At 39.4% G+C, this 19,967-nt stretch overlaps 1 protein-coding gene across 1 annotated transcript in view; it reads left to right on the top strand.

The window, feature by feature from the left end:
- ANO5 (anoctamin 5) overlaps positions 1–19,967 on the top strand; it is a 97,434-nt gene that overhangs the window by 34,470 nt on the left and 42,997 nt on the right. Inside the window, exons 3-9 of the mRNA XM_075547695.1 lie at positions 2,221–2,289; positions 3,955–4,239; positions 6,933–7,046; positions 12,954–13,069; positions 17,348–17,482; positions 17,873–17,978; positions 18,072–18,132. Of these exons, the coding sequence (XP_075403810.1) occupies positions 2,221–2,289; positions 3,955–4,239; positions 6,933–7,046; positions 12,954–13,069; positions 17,348–17,482; positions 17,873–17,978; positions 18,072–18,132 (886 nt within the window). The remainder of the gene's footprint in view (positions 1–2,220; positions 2,290–3,954; positions 4,240–6,932; positions 7,047–12,953; positions 13,070–17,347; positions 17,483–17,872; positions 17,979–18,071; positions 18,133–19,967) is intronic.

Genomic DNA, 19,967 nt, shown 5'->3' with positions numbered 1-19,967 from the left:
TCCAGTTCCCAGGGCACGGGGTCTGTCAGCATAGTGCCATGTGTCATGTCAGTAGAATGTCTCTCAGGGACTGTGTCTTGAGTCCTATCAGTAGAGATTCTCCAAGGGAGTGAACTGAGAGAGAGAAGCATCTCCCACCTTCAAGGAGGAAATATCAGAGTTCCCAGAATTCTCAGGGGAAGGCCAGGCCCACACAGAGGCCTCATTGGCTATGGGCCGATTGAGAGAGTAGACTCCACCCCTTCACTCCTAATCCTCTCAAGTCCCAAATTGACACCAGATGATGTAACTACCACAATATCTCATCAATTTCTGCCACCTTGTTTTTCACCAATGGCTTCAGTGAAGCTTGAACTTCTTCCTTCAGTACCATCAGTTCTTGACCATACGCTAAATCCTGAGACAGTTGAATATTGACCAATTATTTTTGATGTAGTAGCTGTGTATTCCTTCCACCTTCTTTTGCTGTGTCCTGTGCATATCTGTTGCATATTTTGTTCATATGCAAAGCAGAACTAAACAAAACCAACTGCCATCAGGTTGATTTTGACTCAGATTCCTTAAAAATTATCCCTTGAGGCATGGATTTTTTCTTCAGCCTTAGAAATACCAAATATGCTCTTCTCTTTTCACTGCAATACCTGGTTGTCTAGAGCGGGGCACTGGCACTTCGGGCTCAGCTCTTTTGCTGATAGTCAAGCAGTGACCACAGATCCAGTACATTGCCCTGGAATCCTGCCTCATTCTCAGGAATGGTGGTGAGAAATCTACCACTCAACTACCAGTGTCTCTGTCCTCATCCGGCTTTCTGCCTACCATATGCCAGCACCGCTGCCGAAAGAAACACACAGTGCCGTCCCTGGTTTTACTTCATGTCAGCCAGTGGACCTCAGCTGAGTCCCCAATGATGCCTGGGAATCACAACTACATCCGTGATCCATTCTTTCACTTACTCTCCTGTGTAATTATTTTATGACTTCTCTCTTACACCTCCGATTCATCTTTCCATCTTCAAACGTAGCTGACCACACTTTTCTACTTCACTGAGAAAGCTGGATCAAGCAGAAGACACATTCAATAAATATCCACTACAAGGGTAAGTCAAAATTAATCACTACTCGTGCATCCATGCATGAGTTTCTCCCAAATCAAACACTTTAACCTGTCTCCGTGGTCAGTGGAGGGCTGCAGACTATTTCTCTGAGTGATGCACTCATTAGAATCTGCCTCTTGGTCCTGTGTGAGCACAAGGAGGTGCTCAGCTATCCCCACTCTTCTCAATGCTATCCGTAGTTTGCTGTGATCCACACAGGTGAATGCCTTTCCATAGTCAATAAAACACAGGTAAACATCAATCTAGTACTCCCTGTGCTGAGTCACACTACACCTGACCTCAGCAATGACCTCCCTCGTCCCATGTCTACCTCTGAATCCCTCTCCCTGTCATGGTACTGTTGCCTCCCGTTTTCAATGATCCTCAGGAAAAATTTACTTGCATTTGATATTTGTAATACTGCTTGATAATTTGTGTGTTCTGTTGGGTCACCTTTCTTTGGAATAAGCACAAGTATGGATCTCTTCCAGTCAGTTGGCCAGGAAGCTGTCTTCCAAGTTTTTTAGCATAGACTAGCGTGTGTTTGCAGTACTTCATCAGCTTTTGGAAACATTCCATTGAAATTCTATTTGTTTTCCAGTAATGTCTTCATTGCAGCTTAGGCTTCTTCCTTCCATAACACCTTAGTGATTATTGTTAATATAATCATGTACTATCTCTTGATCATATGATATCTCTTGAAGGGTTGAATGTTGAACAATTATTTTTGGCATAGGGGCTATGTATATTCCTTCCATTTTTCCTTCAATATTGCAACTTTCTCTTCCTTAAATTATAATTTGTACTTTATTTTTCTTTTCTTGACCATAACCTTCCACATTTAAGAAGCTGTTAATTCTCCCCACTTAAAAAGAAAATATGCTTCTTTTAATCTCTATTTTCCTATGACCCATTGCCTGTTTTTCACATTCTTACTCATTTTGATGATTCTTGTCTAGGTAAGAGAAAGAACATTGTGACGGAGACTAGGGCAATTCACACACTAAGTTTTTTCAAGCTCATGGGTTGGGCAGAGAAACTCATTGAAAGCCATGGGTTTGAGGTCTGCATATCACCGGATAGGACTGAGAAAATTTTCTGCATAATGTTTATTTGTTTTGCCATAGGATAGAAGAAGAGAGTTTGAAAAGAATCTCAGAAAATCAGGTCTTGAGTTGGAAACTGAAGACAAAAGGGTAAATATAGTTGTTAATTTATGCCACACATGTGAAGTTGTAACTCTTGTTTCCACTTACTTTGGCCTTTGGCAGGATAGACTGTGTGTGTGGAAGCAAGACTAGTACATTTGTCCCCCGGGACGCATATACGTGCTTGAGTTGGTAGAGGCTCTGGTTTTCCTAGCAAAGAGCCTAGTGCCCTGAATGTGAGATGATTCATGGAACACTTTGAAAACAAAAACACATAATTTCCAACCAGGGTAATAAGGACAATGGAGACGTTGTTGCTACATATCTGTCTAATTTGAAGGCTGCCTGTTATCTATCCTCTAGCTAATTAATTTGAGTGACTTCCAGGACAACCTTTGAAGCCAAGACATTTGTTTCTATTGTATAACTATGTCAAGGTTTTTGTATACCCCCTCCCATTTACTGGTATTCTACAATTCCCTCTTAAGTTGTTTTGAAAGACCTACTTCATTTACCACCTGCCCAAAGCTCTAGAATACTTTTGTATTAAATACAACCTCGAGTTCTAATGTATCCCATTTTGAAATGGAACTAATCAATTTCTATTATACCACACAATTTATAACTTGATGCTTCTTCTATTCTATAATGAATCCTTATTATCTAAAGTTCATTCTTGATGTGTAGGTTGTGCCTAGAAGCTAAATAAATATAAATGAGTACATTTTAAATTATGTTTATCTCTCATAACCTAAACATAATTCTGAGCTCAGAACTGTCTCTAAAACTAAATGATTTCTCAGACTACATATTTAACTGTGAATTTGGGGCTGAGTTTACATTGAGTAAACTATGTATATAAAGAATAAATGTATGTGTACATAAGTATATATAGAAACGTTTTCTCTTGCTTTTTTGCTCTTTCCATATATGTGATAAATATATGATATATTTTTATAATGTAATGTTTTATATATATAGTTTATCAATCCTGATATGGCCTTGGTTAAGCTCTCTGCTGCTAATTAAAAGGTTGGTGATTGTTGAATACCCAGCCACTCTGTGGAAGGAAAGGGTATGTGTGTGTGTGTGTGTGTGTGTGTGTGTATATCTATATATGTAGAGAGATATATAGATATATAGGAGCTTCAAAAATGTTATGGAAGAAGTGTATTATCTTTTAATTCTGTTTCTCCATTTTAGAAGCCTACATGAACTTTTAATACAGACACACACATATACATACACGCACATGCATATATGTATGTTATATATTTAAATATATAACACACATATATACATATATATTTGTGTGTATTCACTGCATATTGACTGCCATCAGGTTTATTCCAACTCATAGCTACTCCATATACGGTTTCTGAGGTTGTTTGTTTCTTAAGCTTTTTGGAAACCGATAGCCTCGTCTTTCTCCTATGGAAAGGATGGTGGGTTTGAACTGCCACTTTGAGGTTAGCAGTCCAAAGCTTACCCTACCGTACCACTAGGACTCTGTGTCTGCATGAGAAAGCGTGTGTATGTGTGTGCATATATAGATTTAGTATATGCCTTTCTAGAAGTTTTGCTAAACATAATTCAATAAATTGCAAGTACTGAACATGTTTAATTATAAGCTTTATACAATTTTATTTCTTTACTTTGCTTGTAATAAGCAGATCAGTACGTTTTCTGTTAAGTTGCCTTCATTTTACACAGGACTCTGAAGATGGAAAAACATTCTTTGTCAAGATCCATGCCCCTTGGGAGGTATTAGTTACCTATGCTGAGGTGTTGGGAATGAAAATGCCTATAAAGGAGAGTGACATTCCCCTACCTGTTCAAAACCCCTTTAGCTGTGTGCTTGGGCCACTGAAGCTTTCCAAGAATTTGAAGTGTCCTCATCCTGAATATTTCACGGCCCAATTCACCAGACATCGGCAGGAGCTCTTCCTCATTGAAGATAAGGCAACCTTCTTCCCGTCCTCGGCAAGAAACAGAATTGTAGGTAGAGAAGACCTTTCTGCCTATCTCTTTATGTAAAAAATGCATCACTGTGTGCACGTCGGTACATGTTCCTTCCTATTTGATGCTTCAGTCTACATGGCTGGGGGGATAGATTTGAATAAATGTTGGGTCGAGGCTTCAAATTCTGGATGACTTGACCCTTGTGACCTCCATACATGTCAAATTGTGGTTTACGAATGAATGGTTGAAAGTGAGCATAGAGACCTGAAAAGATACCATGCAATCTTGGAAAGAGCACTTAACTGGGAGCCATAAGATCCTGATTTTAAGAGTTTGGTAGGATGATTTTATAAACGTGGAAGCTCCATATGAGAGCCTCGGGGAATCGGAGGGAGAATTATAAAAGAAAATGTTTTCCTTTCCTTCTATAGAGATACGATTTGAGAAACTGCAAGATTTTCTTTCTTCATGGAAAACCATTTTCAGTCTTCTGAATAGAAATATTTCTGTTCCAGCGGTAATTCCAGGCTGGTCAAGCTGATCACTTAGACTTGTCTCCTAAAGCATCGAGGCATCTGTCCCACCATGTAGGACTCATACCCCCGCCAGTGGTTGTGCAAAAAAAGTAAAGAGCTGAGCCATATCGCAGACTTGGAAGAGTGCCTGGTACATAGTATAGGGGCAATAGGGTTAGTTATAATTATTGATCTCATTCATCCATCATTTATACTCTTATGAGAGATACAAATATTTTATTGAATTCCATAGTATTTCTTTTCAGTGTTAAGGGATAAAATGTAACCAAGGTGGAATTTCATGAATACCTCTTAAGTTTTTTTTAATTGCCACCAAGAGAGAGATTTATATGTGCTCTCTGCTAAAAGTAAAATATCGGTTAAGATCTATTTATGTGCATGTTCACTACAAATTTTCTTAAGATCTGTATCTTATGTTGCCTTAAGCAAGGTGCCCATATCACTGCAAAGATGACCCACCCCACCAGACAACCCTCTCAAAGCAGCTATTGAAAGATGTTCAAATAAAATTCCTGTGATAGGGTAACTCATTGAGATAGAATATGGAAGATAGATATAGACTGTGTGGAGATTATTTTTACCATTAACAGAAGAATTACAGTTTCAGTTTGCACCCTCCCTTTCCTGAGCTGTCTGCATTTAAGATCAGTTTAGCAAATATTTGTGTATGCATACATTTGTACATATAAACTCAATGATCTAAAATTATATACATATCTGGAGAAATATCCCAAATGTATTGCCAACATGTCAACTCCAACTCACTGAAACCCTGTGAAACCGAATCAAATTGCTTTACATGTTTCCAAGGCTGTAAATCTTTACAGAAGCAGAGTACCATATTTTATTCAAGTAGGGCAGGTGGTAGATTCAAACCCCCGACCTTTTGGTTAGCAGCTGAGTGTTTAACCACTGTGCCACCAGGAATTCCGTCTGTCTCATAGTATCTATGGGTGTCCTGTGTAGTGTGCAAAGGAGCCCTGGTGGCATAGTGGTTCCATGTTGGCCTGCAGTCCATAAGGTTAGCAGTTCAAAATCACCAGCTGTTCCTCTATGGAAAGATGGGGATTTCTACTCAGGCAAAGAGTTACAGTCTCGAAAACTCAAATGAGGCAGTTCTACCCTGACCTATAGGGTCGCTGTGCGTTGGCATCAACTTGATGGCAGTGTATTTGATTTAGTTTTATATATTGTACAATATCAGCCAATAGCTCCTCTTCCCTTTTTTTCAGTAGTCTCTATCCCCTTGATCTTCTGGCCTAAAATTTGACCTTCCTTAAATCAAGATTTTTTTTTCCTTTGAGAATACCATACCTCTTTTACCTATTTATTTCCATGGCCAAGACAGAATATTTATTTTAGTGAATCTTTCCTAAGGCAATGCTGCAAGGTATGTAGACTAGTTGATATTGGTCACATTATTTACAAAAACTAAAATTAATTTGCCTAAAACATGAAATGTGTACCAAGATCAAATATGTGTCTCTTATTGAAATGAGTGATGGCTAAATTAGACAAAGTATCCATTCCCAGATAACAACCATCTCAACCAATAACCCTTGAGTGGAGACAGATGTAAAGGAGGTAAGGGAGATAAATCTGAAACAGTGCAAATAAGAGCTGCAGGATGGGAGTAAGCTGAAAGTCTTGCCAGCCCAAACCAGATCAAATGGAACGTGCCGGAATAAAAGAACAAAGGATGCCAAAGTCCCGCTTACATGCGGGAGGACACTAACAGAGCGTTTGCGGAGCCATTGCAGAGGTATGTTTTGCCAACTGCAGAACAACCCGGAGTTACTACACTTAGGTATCTGGATCAGGGTACATATCAATTTTATCCCATATTTCCATAACTATATTATTAGCACCGATATGAGCCTCCAGTTGAACTGATGACTGATCTAGGAATTACGCAAAAGGACTCTTGGAGAGCGTGGGGCCAGCGAAGCAAACTGATTTATGATTCAACTGCAGGACACTGGGGAATTCTGACACCCAGGAGCTAAAATAATCACAAGCTTCATGTAAACCTACACATTATATTTTCCCCTAAACACTAAAAAGAGGCTTCCTTCTGGAGTCACCACCGATATTTACATTCCGATGAAGTGAACATTGTTTTAATCATGTGAAAATAACTGAAGACGGAAGACTTTGGGGCAATGTGACCGTGTCTCCATGCTTGCCTTCCAGGTTTACTATATTCTTTCACGGTGTCCTTTTGGCACAGAAGAAGGGAAGAAAAGGTTTGGGATCGAAAGACTTCTAAGTTCTAATGTTTATTCATCCGCTTACCCACTTCATGATGTAAGTATATGAGTGATTTTGAAATATAACAAGAACAACTCCCTGCTATTAGTTAATACTGACTCATAGTAACTGTATAGGCAGGGTAGAACTGCCCCTGTGAATGCAACTCTATGACAGGCGTAGAAAACCTCTTCTTTCTCCCTTGGAGTGGCTGGTGGTTTCGAACTGCTGATCTTGAGTTACCAGACCAGTTCATAACCACTATGCCACTAGGGATTCCTCCTCCCCCCTCCCCTAGTAAAAGGTCACCTTGTTGGAAGATTAACTCTTCCACTGGCTTCCCCTTTAATGATAGCTTGCTAAATTCTTGTTCATATTGAGAAAGTCCCCAGAGACTTCTAACACCAAACTGAGAATCTCACCTACTATTGGAATTCATTTGAGATCATTATTACATTTGCACCTGAGTTTTCCTTAGAAACCACTTGGAAACCAGCTCCTTTAAAAAAGTTATTGTTAAAAGAACATTTTAGAATACAATATTTGAAAAATTCTATCTGAATCCCTATCCTCTTTTCTCCTTTCTAAAAAATGTAAAGCCATTTACATGCATTTATTCATTTATATATCTGATAAAAATGAACTCACTGCCATGGAGTCAATGCCAAATCATAGTGAACCCCCTTGTGGGTTTCTGAGACTAGAACTCTTTGGGGGAATAGAGAAGCCTGTCTTCTGAGGAGTAGCTGGCTGGTGGTTTCGAACTGCCAACCTTCCAGATCAAAGCCGAATGGTAACCACTATACCCCCAACTTGTTCCAATATGTGGATAGCATTTTGCTAGGTATTGCTGAAATAGCCCCATGAATGAAACTCAAAAACTAATAATTTGTGGTAAACAAAGCCTGGGCACAACCACCAAACAAGTGGAAGGCTTCAATCCGCAAGAGTGATCCGGAGGAAGAACTGAGAATGATTATTTGGGGTTAGTAGACCAAGGAAACTGCATGTAGCAGATGATGAGTTCATAATTTTAAATATTTTTGTGTTTTCTTTTCCTACAGTTATAACCAATCCTGCATTTTCTTTACCAGTGCCTATATATTCTATAAGGGTGTAAAACTGCTGAGATTAATAAACAGAAAAAAATAAAATAATATAAAAACTAACCAGCTACCTGGTGCACCCATTGAACCCAAACTGAATGCTTTACTTGTGAGCCCAGCTTCTGGTTTCTTGCCTGGGATGGGGGGGGGGGGTAGATTACAGGGAAACAGTACCATTTAGAGATCCATTGCTTACACTTCACTATCCTTGGTAGACTTCAAAAAACCCAAACCAAAAAAACAAAAAGTGAAATGGAATGCATAGGGCTCGAGGTCCTGGCGGTTAGTGAGCTAAAGTGTCCTGGTCCTGGCTGTTTTGAATCAAGCGATCACATGGGCGGCTACTCTGTGAATGATACCTGGAAGGGGATGGTGTTGCAGTCATCATCTAAAGAACACTTTCAGGTCTCTCCTGGGCTGAGCACTGTCTTCAATGGAGTGATACCCGTATGTCTACTAAGAAGACCAGTTAATATGACTCTTAGTCAAATTTATGCAGGAGCCACGGAACCCAAAAAGGAGGATAATGAATATATCTACCAATCCTGCAATTTGAAATGGATCTTTATATGCAATCAAGATACATTGATAATTATGTGTGATGAGAAAGCAAAAGTGGCCCATAACTGGAAATTATGGCCTCGATGATAGAAACGATCTCAGAGATCGCAAGGAGTTTGCAAGGCCAACAATGTATTCATTGCATTTTTTCAGTGACAAACAGCTATGCACATAGACCTCACTAGATTAGACACACAAAAATCCCGTCAGTTACATCTGTGGAAAATGGTAATGGAGAAAGTCATTATCATCTGTCCGAGCAAAGCCAGGGACAGCCTGTGGGACACATGACAGGGAAACAGCCGCACGTACGCAGGCTCCATATGAAGGGGAAGAAACTTAAAACAAGTCCTTTTGAGTGAAAATATGGTTTCTCCCATCTGAATTCAGATACCTTCTCATATAAATTAGTTTCCCTGAACACTAACAACTAAAGGTTAGATAAATAGTGGGAGATAAATTGTGGCAAGTACATCAAAATGAAGAAAATATTATTAAGGATAAAAAGACAGAAAATAAAGCAGTCCAGAATCAGCATCTGGAGTGTTTCAGAAACTTGCATGAAAAGTTGGAGAAGCTAAAGCGAATGGAAGAAATGATGGAGCAAAAAAGCTCAACGGAAATACTTTGAGGGTAGCTCTAGAAGTTAACGTATTATATAGAAAATGAAAAGCCTGGAGTTATAAAATCAAACAACTAATAAACTCTGCTTAGCACAAATGGGAAGGGAGGAAGGGGAGGAAGCCTCAAACTACAACATTTGAAGGATTCTATGAAAAAAGTGTAAGATGCAGGAAGCGTAAAAGGAAGAAAGGAAGACAGTCGTTGCACCAAAGAGAACTGGTTGACATTTGATCACTTCAGGAGGTAGTGCATGATCAAGAAGCTAAGGGTATTGAAGAAACACCAAGCGCAATGAAGGAGTGAAGGAAACAAGACTCTTACGAACTGAGAAAATGCCAATAGAATGTTTCAACACACCAACACAGTGCTAGAGGTTTTCACTAGCTATTCGTGTGCATTACACCATACATTTAAAGGAAACAAAAATCCTCACAATGGAATGAATAAACAACATGTCAAATGGCAAAAAGACTGAAGCTGTTAAGGATTTCATTTTTCTTGTATCCACAATCTATACCATGTAAGGAGCAGCCATGAAATCGATTGACAGACCACACTGGTCAAAAGATCTCTTTCAAGTGTTGAAAAGCCAAGGGGCCACTTTGAGGTCTGGGGTGCACCTGACTGAAGCCGTGGAATTTTTTGTCACCACATATGCATGCCGCCACTTTTCTGTTGGTGTGTTGTACCGTGGTTTGGATGGGTGTGTTACTGTGATGCTGGAAGCTATGTTACTGGGAAGCCCAGCAGGGTCGCCCAAAGTGGACAGGTGTCAGCAGAGCTCTCAGATAGCAACAAAGAAGCACTGGAACCCCACTTCAGAAGGAGTTGCCACTAACATGTTAATGGCCCAATGAATGGCAGCAGAATGCTATCAAAGATGCTTCAGGGTTTTCATGTGCAGATTGGGGCACAACTCAAGACAGGGGAAACCACTTCAAAATCTGCTAAGGTTCAGAATGTAGGATGTATAAAGTTTGAATCTAGGAGAATTGGAAGTGGTCAAAAATGAAATGGAATGCATACATATCAATATCTTAGCCATTTGTGAGCTGAAATGGACATTCCTTTCTCTGCCTATTTCCAAAAAAAAGGTGAGCCAATAGAATGCTCAAACTATAGAGCGATATCCTTGATATCCCACACAAGTAAAATGCTGCTTAAGAGCGTACAACAACGGTTGTAGCAGTCCATTGACAGGGAGCTGCCAGAGGTTCAGGCCACATTCAGAAGAAGATGTAGAACAAGGAATATCATTGCTGATGTCAGATGGACCTTGGCTGAAAGCAGAAAATACTATAAAGATGTTTACTTGTGTTTCATTTACAATACCAAGACATTCAACTATGTGGCTCATAAGAAACTATGATAGGCTTGAGAAGAATGGGAATTTCAGAATATTTTATGGTGCTCATGAGGAACTCGTACACGCATCAAGAGGTAGTCGGGGGAATGGGACAAGAGGACGCTGCATGGTTTAAAATCAGGAAAGGGGTGCATCAGAGTTTTATCACCTCGCCATACTTATTCAATGTGTATGTTGAGCATCTAATCAAAGAAGCTGGATTATAGGAAGAAGAATGTGGCATCAGGATTGAAGGAAAACGTATTAACAAATTGTGATATGCAGATGACACAACTTTGCTTGCTGAAATTGAGGAGGCCGTGAGGAATTTGCTGATGAAGATTAAGATCACAGCTTTCAGTACGGATTACAACTCAATGTAAAGAAAACCAAAATCTGCAAAACTGGACCAGTAGGTAGCATCATGGTAAATAGAGAATAGATTGAAGCTGTCAAGTATTTATCTTGCGTGGATCCACAATCAATCAGTGTCCATGGAAGCGGCAGTCAAGAGATCAAAAGACACATTGATTTAGGTCAATCTAATACTCTTAGACCTCTTTAGAGTATTAAAAAGCAAGTATGTTACTTTGAGGATTAAGCTGAACTTGACTCAAGTCATAGAATTTTCCATTGCCTCATTTGCTTGTGAGATTTGGACATTGAATAAGGAAGACCAAAGAAGAATGGATGCATTTGCATTGTGGATGCATTTGCATTGAAAGTACTATGGACTGCCAAAATGACAAGCAAGTCTGTCTTTGGAAGAATTAAGGGCAGAGTGCTCCTTGGAGGCAAGAATGGCCAGACTTCATCTTACATATTTGGTCACATTGTCAAGAGAGGCTAGTCCCTAGAGAAGGACATCACGTTTGGTAAATAGAAGGGCAGAGATGAAAAGGAAGGCCCTCAATGAGATGGACGGGCACAGTGGCTGCAGTAATGGGCTTGGTCACAGAAGCAATTGTGAAGATGGTGCAGGACCGATCAGTGTTTACTTCTGCTCTGCATATGGTGGCTTTGGATTGGAGCCACCTCGATGGCACCTAAGAACAACAACAATACATACATGCAGAAACTGAACAAAGAAGGAGGAAGACTGAAGAAGAGCAGATGCATCTGAATTGTGGTCTTGTTTAAGGATATTGCATATACCGTAGACTTCCAGAAGAAAGAGCAAATCTGTCTTAGAAGAAGTACAGCCAGAAGGCCCCATAGAAGAGATGATATCAAGACTTTGCGTCACATACCTTGGGCATGCTTTCAGCAGGGAAGAGTCCCCTGAGAAGAATAACATGTTTGATAAAAGAAAGGATAGCCAAGCGAGGGAGACAGAGACAGAGAGAGAACCTGTCAACAAGATAGGTGAATACTGTGGCTGAAACCATGGTTCAAACACAGAAAAACGACTGTGAGGTTGGTGCAGGACTGGGAGGATTTTTTTTTTCTGTTGCACATAAGGTTATTATTTGTCAGAGGTAACTCCATGGCACCTAACACAAGAACCATTGTTGACAGTAGAAATCACGTGACTGCAATTGTACACACTTCTTTAAGGTCGTCCTTTGGGACTTTCTTGTGTTCCCATCTTACACAGCATCACAGCCACACCCAAGCCACCACAGTACAACACACTGACAGAGAAGCAGTGGGGGACCCAAGGATGGCTGCATTGAATTGTGGAGCTGGAGAAGCACATTGAAAACTCCGAGGACCCCCAAGAGAACAGACAAATCTGTGCTGGAAGATGTGCAGCCAGAATAGCCCTTAGAGCCAAGGATGGCAAGACTCTGTCTCACGTACTTTGGACGTGTTGTCAGGAGGGACCAGTCCCAGAAGAAGGGCATCCTGCTTGGTAACGTAGCTGGACAGTGAAAAACAAGAAGACCTTCAACAAGATGAGTAGACACAGTGGCTGCATTGATGAGCCCGAACACAAGAGCAATTGTGGCGACAGGACAGGGCGGTGTTTTGGCCTTTTGTACATGGGGTTGCTATGAGATGGAACGGACTCCATGGCCCCTAACAACCCAGTAATATGTATCTCTACGCTGTACATATTACAGTATGACTTAACAAAAAAAGAACATGCAGATGAGAGGGACTACTCAAGTAAAGCCAATCTCAACCTTTAGTGCTCGAATTTAACAAATCACCCTTACTATAATCTATGCAGAATATATTACACATGTATGCATTCATGCAGGGTTAACATATCTAAATGTTGAAGTATAGGAGCCGCTAGCCTCATTAATCAATCTCGTCATGAAAGCAGTGTTCATTTTTTTCCTTTATCTTTTGCTTTGTGCTTCATATCCTTTCTTCTAGGGCCAGTATTGGAGGCCATCAGGCCCCCAATCTCCTGTCAATGAAAGATATGTACTTCACAAGAACTGGGCTCGGTTTTCCTATTTTTATAAGGATCAACCTTTACATTTGATTAGGTAAGTTTTTTTCCATCTTCTTCACACATCATGATACTTATTAAAACTCAGTGATAGGATTTTTATTACAAATGCCATCAATTTCTAGTCTTGTTACTACTGTTTACATTTCATATCTTTTCAAGTTTCATTTCAACACATTGAAATACACATTGTTGCCAAAATATCTGTGAGAAGCAATAGAACTCGCACAGTGGTTAAGAGGCTAGACATTAGTATTATCTCTACTAGATTCAAATCCATGTTTTTCCTGTTAGAGGCCAGAGGCCATGAACTTGGTCATGGCATATAACTCATCATGAAAATGGAATTAACAGTAGTACTTACTGTAGAAGGCTATTTGATGATCAAATGCTGTATTTTAGCAAGGGGGCTAGTACTTAGTATTAGCTATTTTGGGATGATTTTTCTCCACTGTGTTTTCTAATAACATCCTAGATGTTTCTCGATAGCAGAGATCGTTTATATGAATATGTGTGTGTGTGTTGACCTTAGACAAATGTGAAGATTGTTGCTCTCTAACTCTACATTACTCTCAAGCAATTTATTTAACTAGACAAGACTATTATGGCTACTTGTCCATGCTTTGAGATAACAATATGACTCATATGGAGGAATTTTGGATATTCCCACTATTATTTCAATAGAAGGGCTATCTGCTCACCATCCATTTGCTATTGAATGCAGTATTTTTCACTTTTTACTCTAAGTAATATAGTATTGGTACTATTCTCCCAATATATAATTCTCTAGCTCAAGCTTCCTAACAAAATGCAGACTACCTTATATTACAGATGTTATTTATTTTGCTCTTGCACACATGATTACAATCAATGCTGCTGAGAAAACAGCAAACAAAATACCATTATTCCATTCAAGAGTATCTCTCTGGGCTATTTCAAAGAAGCAAGATTGTCACCTGAAGATTTACATAATCTATATTAAGTCATTTTTTTTTCAGAGGAGGGAGGGAAAATATTTTTAACAGAAAATTTAATGTAAAAACTAGATATAATGCTATTAACTAGATAATTAAAGACCAAAACGATGGTAAAAGCAAAAGAGGCCCTTTCAATTAGAAAATAACAGAAAACTAAAGGTGTGGTTGAATGAAATTAGTATTACATGTGAAAAAAAATTAGAATCATCGATTTAGGAAATGGAATGTATATATCCTTTATGTTCAAAGTTGCCTTCTTTTTGAGCATCTGTAAAAATCACTGCATAAACTAAGTGTTGTTTTGAATTTATATAGAACATAGAACATGTCATTAGAAGCCCAAAGAGCTCATATCTCTCCATAAGTATAGGTCTTAATTACTTCATCGTATCATAACCAAAACAATACAAGTGCAGGGCTTTAAATAACATGATTTTATTTTCTCACTGTTTTGAAAGCTGGAGGTGCAAATCAGGGTGCCTTGATAGCTATAGCCCGCTTCTCTGGGCTGTACAGGAAGGTCTGTCTCTTTTAGCTACTAAAGCCTGGGTATTTCTTGACATGCATTTGACTAGAGACATTATCTTCACATGGCACCTTCTACCACATACATGGGGATTTCAAAAAGTTCATGGGAAAAATGGAATTAAGTGATAGAACTATAAAATACAAACTTTATCTCAACATAAGCTTCATCAAGTTCAAGACAGTTTTGTAAGCGGTGAGACCAACCATTTAATCCATCCTAAAAGAACTACGAATCCTGGGATCTGAACCAGAATCTTTTTCAAAATATTATCTGAAGAACAATGAGTGACCTTTCTAGATCCGTGAAGATTAAGAAAACACAAAGAATTCAGAAGGAACCAGATCAGGAATGTGAGGTGAATGGCGAAGTTTCCCTCCCATTGATCTCCTTGCACAATTGCCCTGGTTTGATGAGAGAGATGAGCAGGAGTATTGTCTCCTTGGAGGAAGGTCTCCCGGGCCACTTCCCACTTTGGTTGACTTCCTCAAAACAATCTCATGGTAAAGCACATATTTACATTTTTTAGCCCTCTGTAAAGTCAACAAAAACAAAACAAATCAAAATTCCCTTGAGCAGTCCCAAATCATGTTGCCATCGCCTTTGGTAGCAACTGGTCTGAGTTTGCTTTCACTGGAACAGTTCCATTTAGCTGTCATGGTTTTGACTGTGCTTTGCCTTCAGGGTTGAGTTGGTAAGGCCACGTTTCACGTCCTGTAAAAATTCTTCCAAGATTTGCTTCAGAATCTTGATCCCACTTGTTTAAAATTTCCTTGGCAAGCTCTTCTCTTGTCTGAAACTGAGACAGGTGGAAGTTTTAGCATCGATGCAGCAGAAAGTTGAATCAAATTTAAATGTTCAGTCAATTGTGTAAGCTGAACCAATGGAGACATCTGTGGTGTTGTCATTCATTTCTGCTGTTGATCGCTGGCTAGTCCTCTTCAGTTAGGATGCCGGTCATATTCCTCTGTACCTTGCAAATTGATGTGGGTGGTCTGTCACTTGGGGCATCTCTTCAATACTGTCTCATCCCTTCTGAAAATGAGGTATCTCTTTGTAAACTGCTGATTTCTTCAGGGCACTGTGCTTCTAAACATTTTACAAAGCACCAATGATTTCATCATTCATCTACCCAAACTTCACTATACATTTAATGTTTTTTTCTTGCTTCAATTTTTGCAGAAATCATGTCACTCTGAGAGAGGCTTTTTTTCTTTTTATAAATCATTTTATTGGGGCTCATACAACTCTTATAACAATCCATACATACATCACTTGAGTAACGCATCCTATACATTCGTTGCCATCATCATTCTCAAAATTCACTTTCCACTTGGGTTCCTGGAATCAGCTCATTTTCCTTTTTTCCCTCCCCCTCCCTTCCCGCTCCCCCCTCCCTCATGAACACTTAATAATTTATAAATTATTATTTTATCTTATTTTACACTGCCCAGCATCTCCTTTCACCCACTTTCCTGTTGCCCATCCCCAGAGAGGAGGTTATATGTACATCCTGAGATCGGTTCCCCCTTTCTACACCCACTTCCCTCCCGGTATCGCCACTCTCACCGTTGGTCCTGAGGGGTTCATCTGTCCTAGATTCCCTGTGTTTCCAGATCCCAACTATACCGCTGTGCATCCTCTGGTCTCACCAGGTTTGCAAGGTAAAATTGAGATCTTGATAATTGGGAGGGAGGAAACGTTCAAGAACCAGAGGAAGGTTTTGAGTTTCATTGTTGCTATACTGAACGCTGAGTGGCTCATCTCCTCCCCACTACCCTCATATGTCCTTGTGTAGACCCAGCTCTGTTACAAGACACCACTCTGGAGGGATTGAGTTAGAACTCACCATACTCCCACAAGGACTCATTTAACATAACAGAAGAAAATTCTGTTTTTAAGAATGGTCACCTCCACAGGCATAAGAGGCAGACTTTAGTGAAAGACTCAATTCAACCCATGACAGGAAGTGTGGGAAAGTTTCACAAATTTAGTAAACTGAGCTCTGTAGGAATAAAAAGTAGAATTAACTAGGTTAAAATTTTAAAAGTATAAACAAGCAGCAACGGCAAAATCTTGTTTATTGAGGCAGGGACAATTTTAAAAATTTGGTTTCTTAAGGGTAACTTGGTTTAAGAGTAAGAAAAAATGAAAAAAATTAGCTTTATGATTTGAACATTAATATTGTAATACTGCCCCTTTTACACCTCTTTATAAGGCAAGAGCTAAGCTGTATACTTTTTAAAGCTTTTAATACATATATATCTTGTTTTCAGTTTCTTAGTCTGCTCCCTATCTCAGAAATTGGGGGCCCCAAATGGATGAAGTTGGAATTATATGCACTCAACTACTCTAATCAAATGTAGTCAGGTTTCCTTTTTGAATTTTAGAAAGAGAGGTAGAGCAAAAGCCATACTGATTACATTATTATATTTGTTTATTAATTTTCAGACATTGCTTTGCAAAATATTCCGTGGTTTATTTTAGAAATATTTAAATTGTTTTTAAATTTTAGAAACCCTTCAAAGTACTTCCTTTCTTCAAAATTAAAGCTTAAGTTACTTAGTTGACTTCCACTCTTGTATGTTGCCTTTATGTATGTTATTTATTTAACTAAGCGTTTATAATAAGCATCATCTTTTGTTTAAGGATCTGGAAACTAACCTTAAAAAGTTGAGTTACGTCCCCAAATTGCATGGCTAGAGAGGCGCAGAACTAACCTTGGGATGCCACCCTGCCTGAACACAAAGCCAAGTCTCTTGCAACCTATGCCATGCGTCCAGACTCTGATTCTAATTTTACCCTTTCACAGGAAATACTATGGAGAAAAAATCGGCATCTATTTTGTCTTTCTTGGATTTTACACAGAAATGCTGTCTTATGCAGCTGTAGTTGGCTTAGCTTGTTTTATTTATGGCTTGTTTTCCATGGAGAGTAACACAAGCAGGTAAGTGTAACTGGGTTGTCCAAATAGAGGAAAAGCATCACAGATTTAGGCCCACTGCAACTGCCGTTATTATTCCCCTGGCATGTGTTTCTGAATGTTTTCACACTGCAGCAGATAACTGATATCTCTATAGCCACACTGTTTAGTATGCAAAAGTACCAAACATAGCGATTACTCTCACCTGCCACTTGGTGGAAAACCTGTTTTTCAAATCGGCTCTAACGCTTCTGTTCCTCCAAGAATGGCTTGAGCTGCTGCTGGGGAACTGCTTCCTTGTTGTGCCTTCAGTCACCTGTAAGAGGCTGGATAAACAGCTTTTCTAGTAAGGACTGCTTGGGACTTTCACGCAAACACAAATGACTTGTGAGGTAACACCACTGTTCTCTGCAGCAATGAAATCTGCCACCCTGAAATTGGAGGTCAGATCATCATGTGCCCACTCTGTGACAAACTCTGTGATTATTGGAGACTCAATTCTACATGTTTGGCCTCAAAAGTATGTATGCCTTGTGCTATGTTGAAAAAACTTAGACTTTTCCTTGTGTCACATTCAATTCTAATTGATCTTGTGATATTGTTACTTTTACAGATCTCCCATTTATTTGATAATGAGTCAACAGTGTTCTTTGCGATATTCATGGGGATTTGGGGTAAGTACAGTCTCATGACAACCAGCGTTTTTAGATTACAGGCTCACTCCTATGTTATACATCAATGGTATATATTATGTGTATCAGTGATGGTGTGTGACCTAAAGTTTGGTTCCCAAAAATCTCAATTATAATCTCTGATCATTTCTGAGATACAACTTAAGTTAGAAACTTACAATGTGCTGAAGACAAATGGGTGCATAAGCAAATGTGGTGAAGAAAGCTGATGGTACCCAGCTATCAAAAGAGATAGTGTCTGGGGTCTTAAAGGCTTGAAGGTGAACAAGCGGCCATCTAGCTCAGAAGCAAAAAAGCCCACATGGAAGAAGCACACCGGCCAGTGCGATCATGAGGTGCCAAGGTACCAGGTATAAGGCATCATGCAAAAAAAAAAGATATAAGTGTGTGTATGTATGTGTATATGTGTGTATATGTATATATATACCATATTAAATGAAGGGGGAAGTGCAGAGTGGAGACCCAAGGCCCAAGTGTCAGCCAATGGAGATCCCCTCATAGAGGGGTTTAGGAGAGGAGATGGATCAGTCAGGGTGCGAGGTAGTACCGATGAAGAACACAGCTTTCCCCCAGATCCTGGATGCTTCCTCCCCCCAACTACCATGACCCGAATTCTACCTTGCAGGGCTGGATAGGACAGAGGCTGTACACTGGTACATATGAGGGCTGGAGGTACAGGGAATCCAGGGTGGATGATACCTTCAGGACCAAGGGTGTGAGGGACGATGCTGGGAGAGTGGAGGGTGAGTGGATTGGAAAGGGGGAACTGATTACAAGGATCCACATGTGACCTCTTCCCTGGGAGAGGGACAGCAGAGGCACATGAGGGAGGGGGGGAAAGGGGAGGGAGGGGAAAAAAAAAGAGGACCTGATGCAAGGGGCTTAAGTGGAGAGCAAATGCCTTGAGAATGATTGGGGCAGGGAATGTATGGATGTGCTTTATACAATTGATGTATGTATATGTATGGATTGTGATAAGAGTTATATGAGTCCCTAATAAAATGTAAAAAAAGAAAAGAGGAGAAAAAAAATGATTAGGGCAAAGACTGTACAGATGTGCTTTACACAATTGATGTATGTATATGTATGAACTGTGATAAGAATTGTATGAGCCCCAATAAATTGTTAAAAAAAATAATAAAAATTTTTTAAAAATGTAAAAAAAAAGAAACTTACAATGCATCTAAAACACAATGTCTCCCAGTGTCATGATGAAAACCTTGTTCCATAAGTACTTAATTCAGGAAACTGATAATTAATTGTTGGAGCATAATCGATTATAGGTAGACATTGAAAGCAATATAGAAAGTATTAAAACTAAAAATCAATATCTAAAAAAAGAAATTATTGAGGGTGCTTAAGTCTATTTTCTGTGTTTCTTTCTAATTCTAGGTTTCAGTAAGATTTTTAGATAACCTTATATATAAAACGTAACTCTCCTCACATTTAGAAATGCCCTGAGACATCACCGTTTTCATTTCAGAAATGAAGTGGAAGGGTCCTAAAATTTATACTTTCCCTGATGAGGACAGTGACTGCTCTAAGAGTAACTCAGCAAGGGCAGACCTCTAAACTGCTCTAAATGTGTCCCTAAATGCAACATGCTTTTTCTTTTCACTTCAAACTAATCTTTGGGACAACTAAGCCTCCACATGCAAAAGAATGAAGTGTAGTTCATATGAAGACAAGCTCCATAGAGTAATTCCTTTCACCATATGTGAACATTAAGGCAAAATGGTTCTGTGACCCAAATATAAGAACTGACACCGTACATCTCTTAGGACAAAACATAGTGATACTGATATAGAACCTAGTTT

Source organism: Tenrec ecaudatus, chromosome 4 (genome assembly GCF_050624435.1).
Source record: "Tenrec ecaudatus isolate mTenEca1 chromosome 4, mTenEca1.hap1, whole genome shotgun sequence".
NCBI classification, from domain to species: Eukaryota; Metazoa; Chordata; class Mammalia; order Afrosoricida; family Tenrecidae; genus Tenrec; species Tenrec ecaudatus.
Note: the sequence above shows the minus strand (reverse complement) of the source record. Positions and strands in the feature narration are given on the sequence as shown.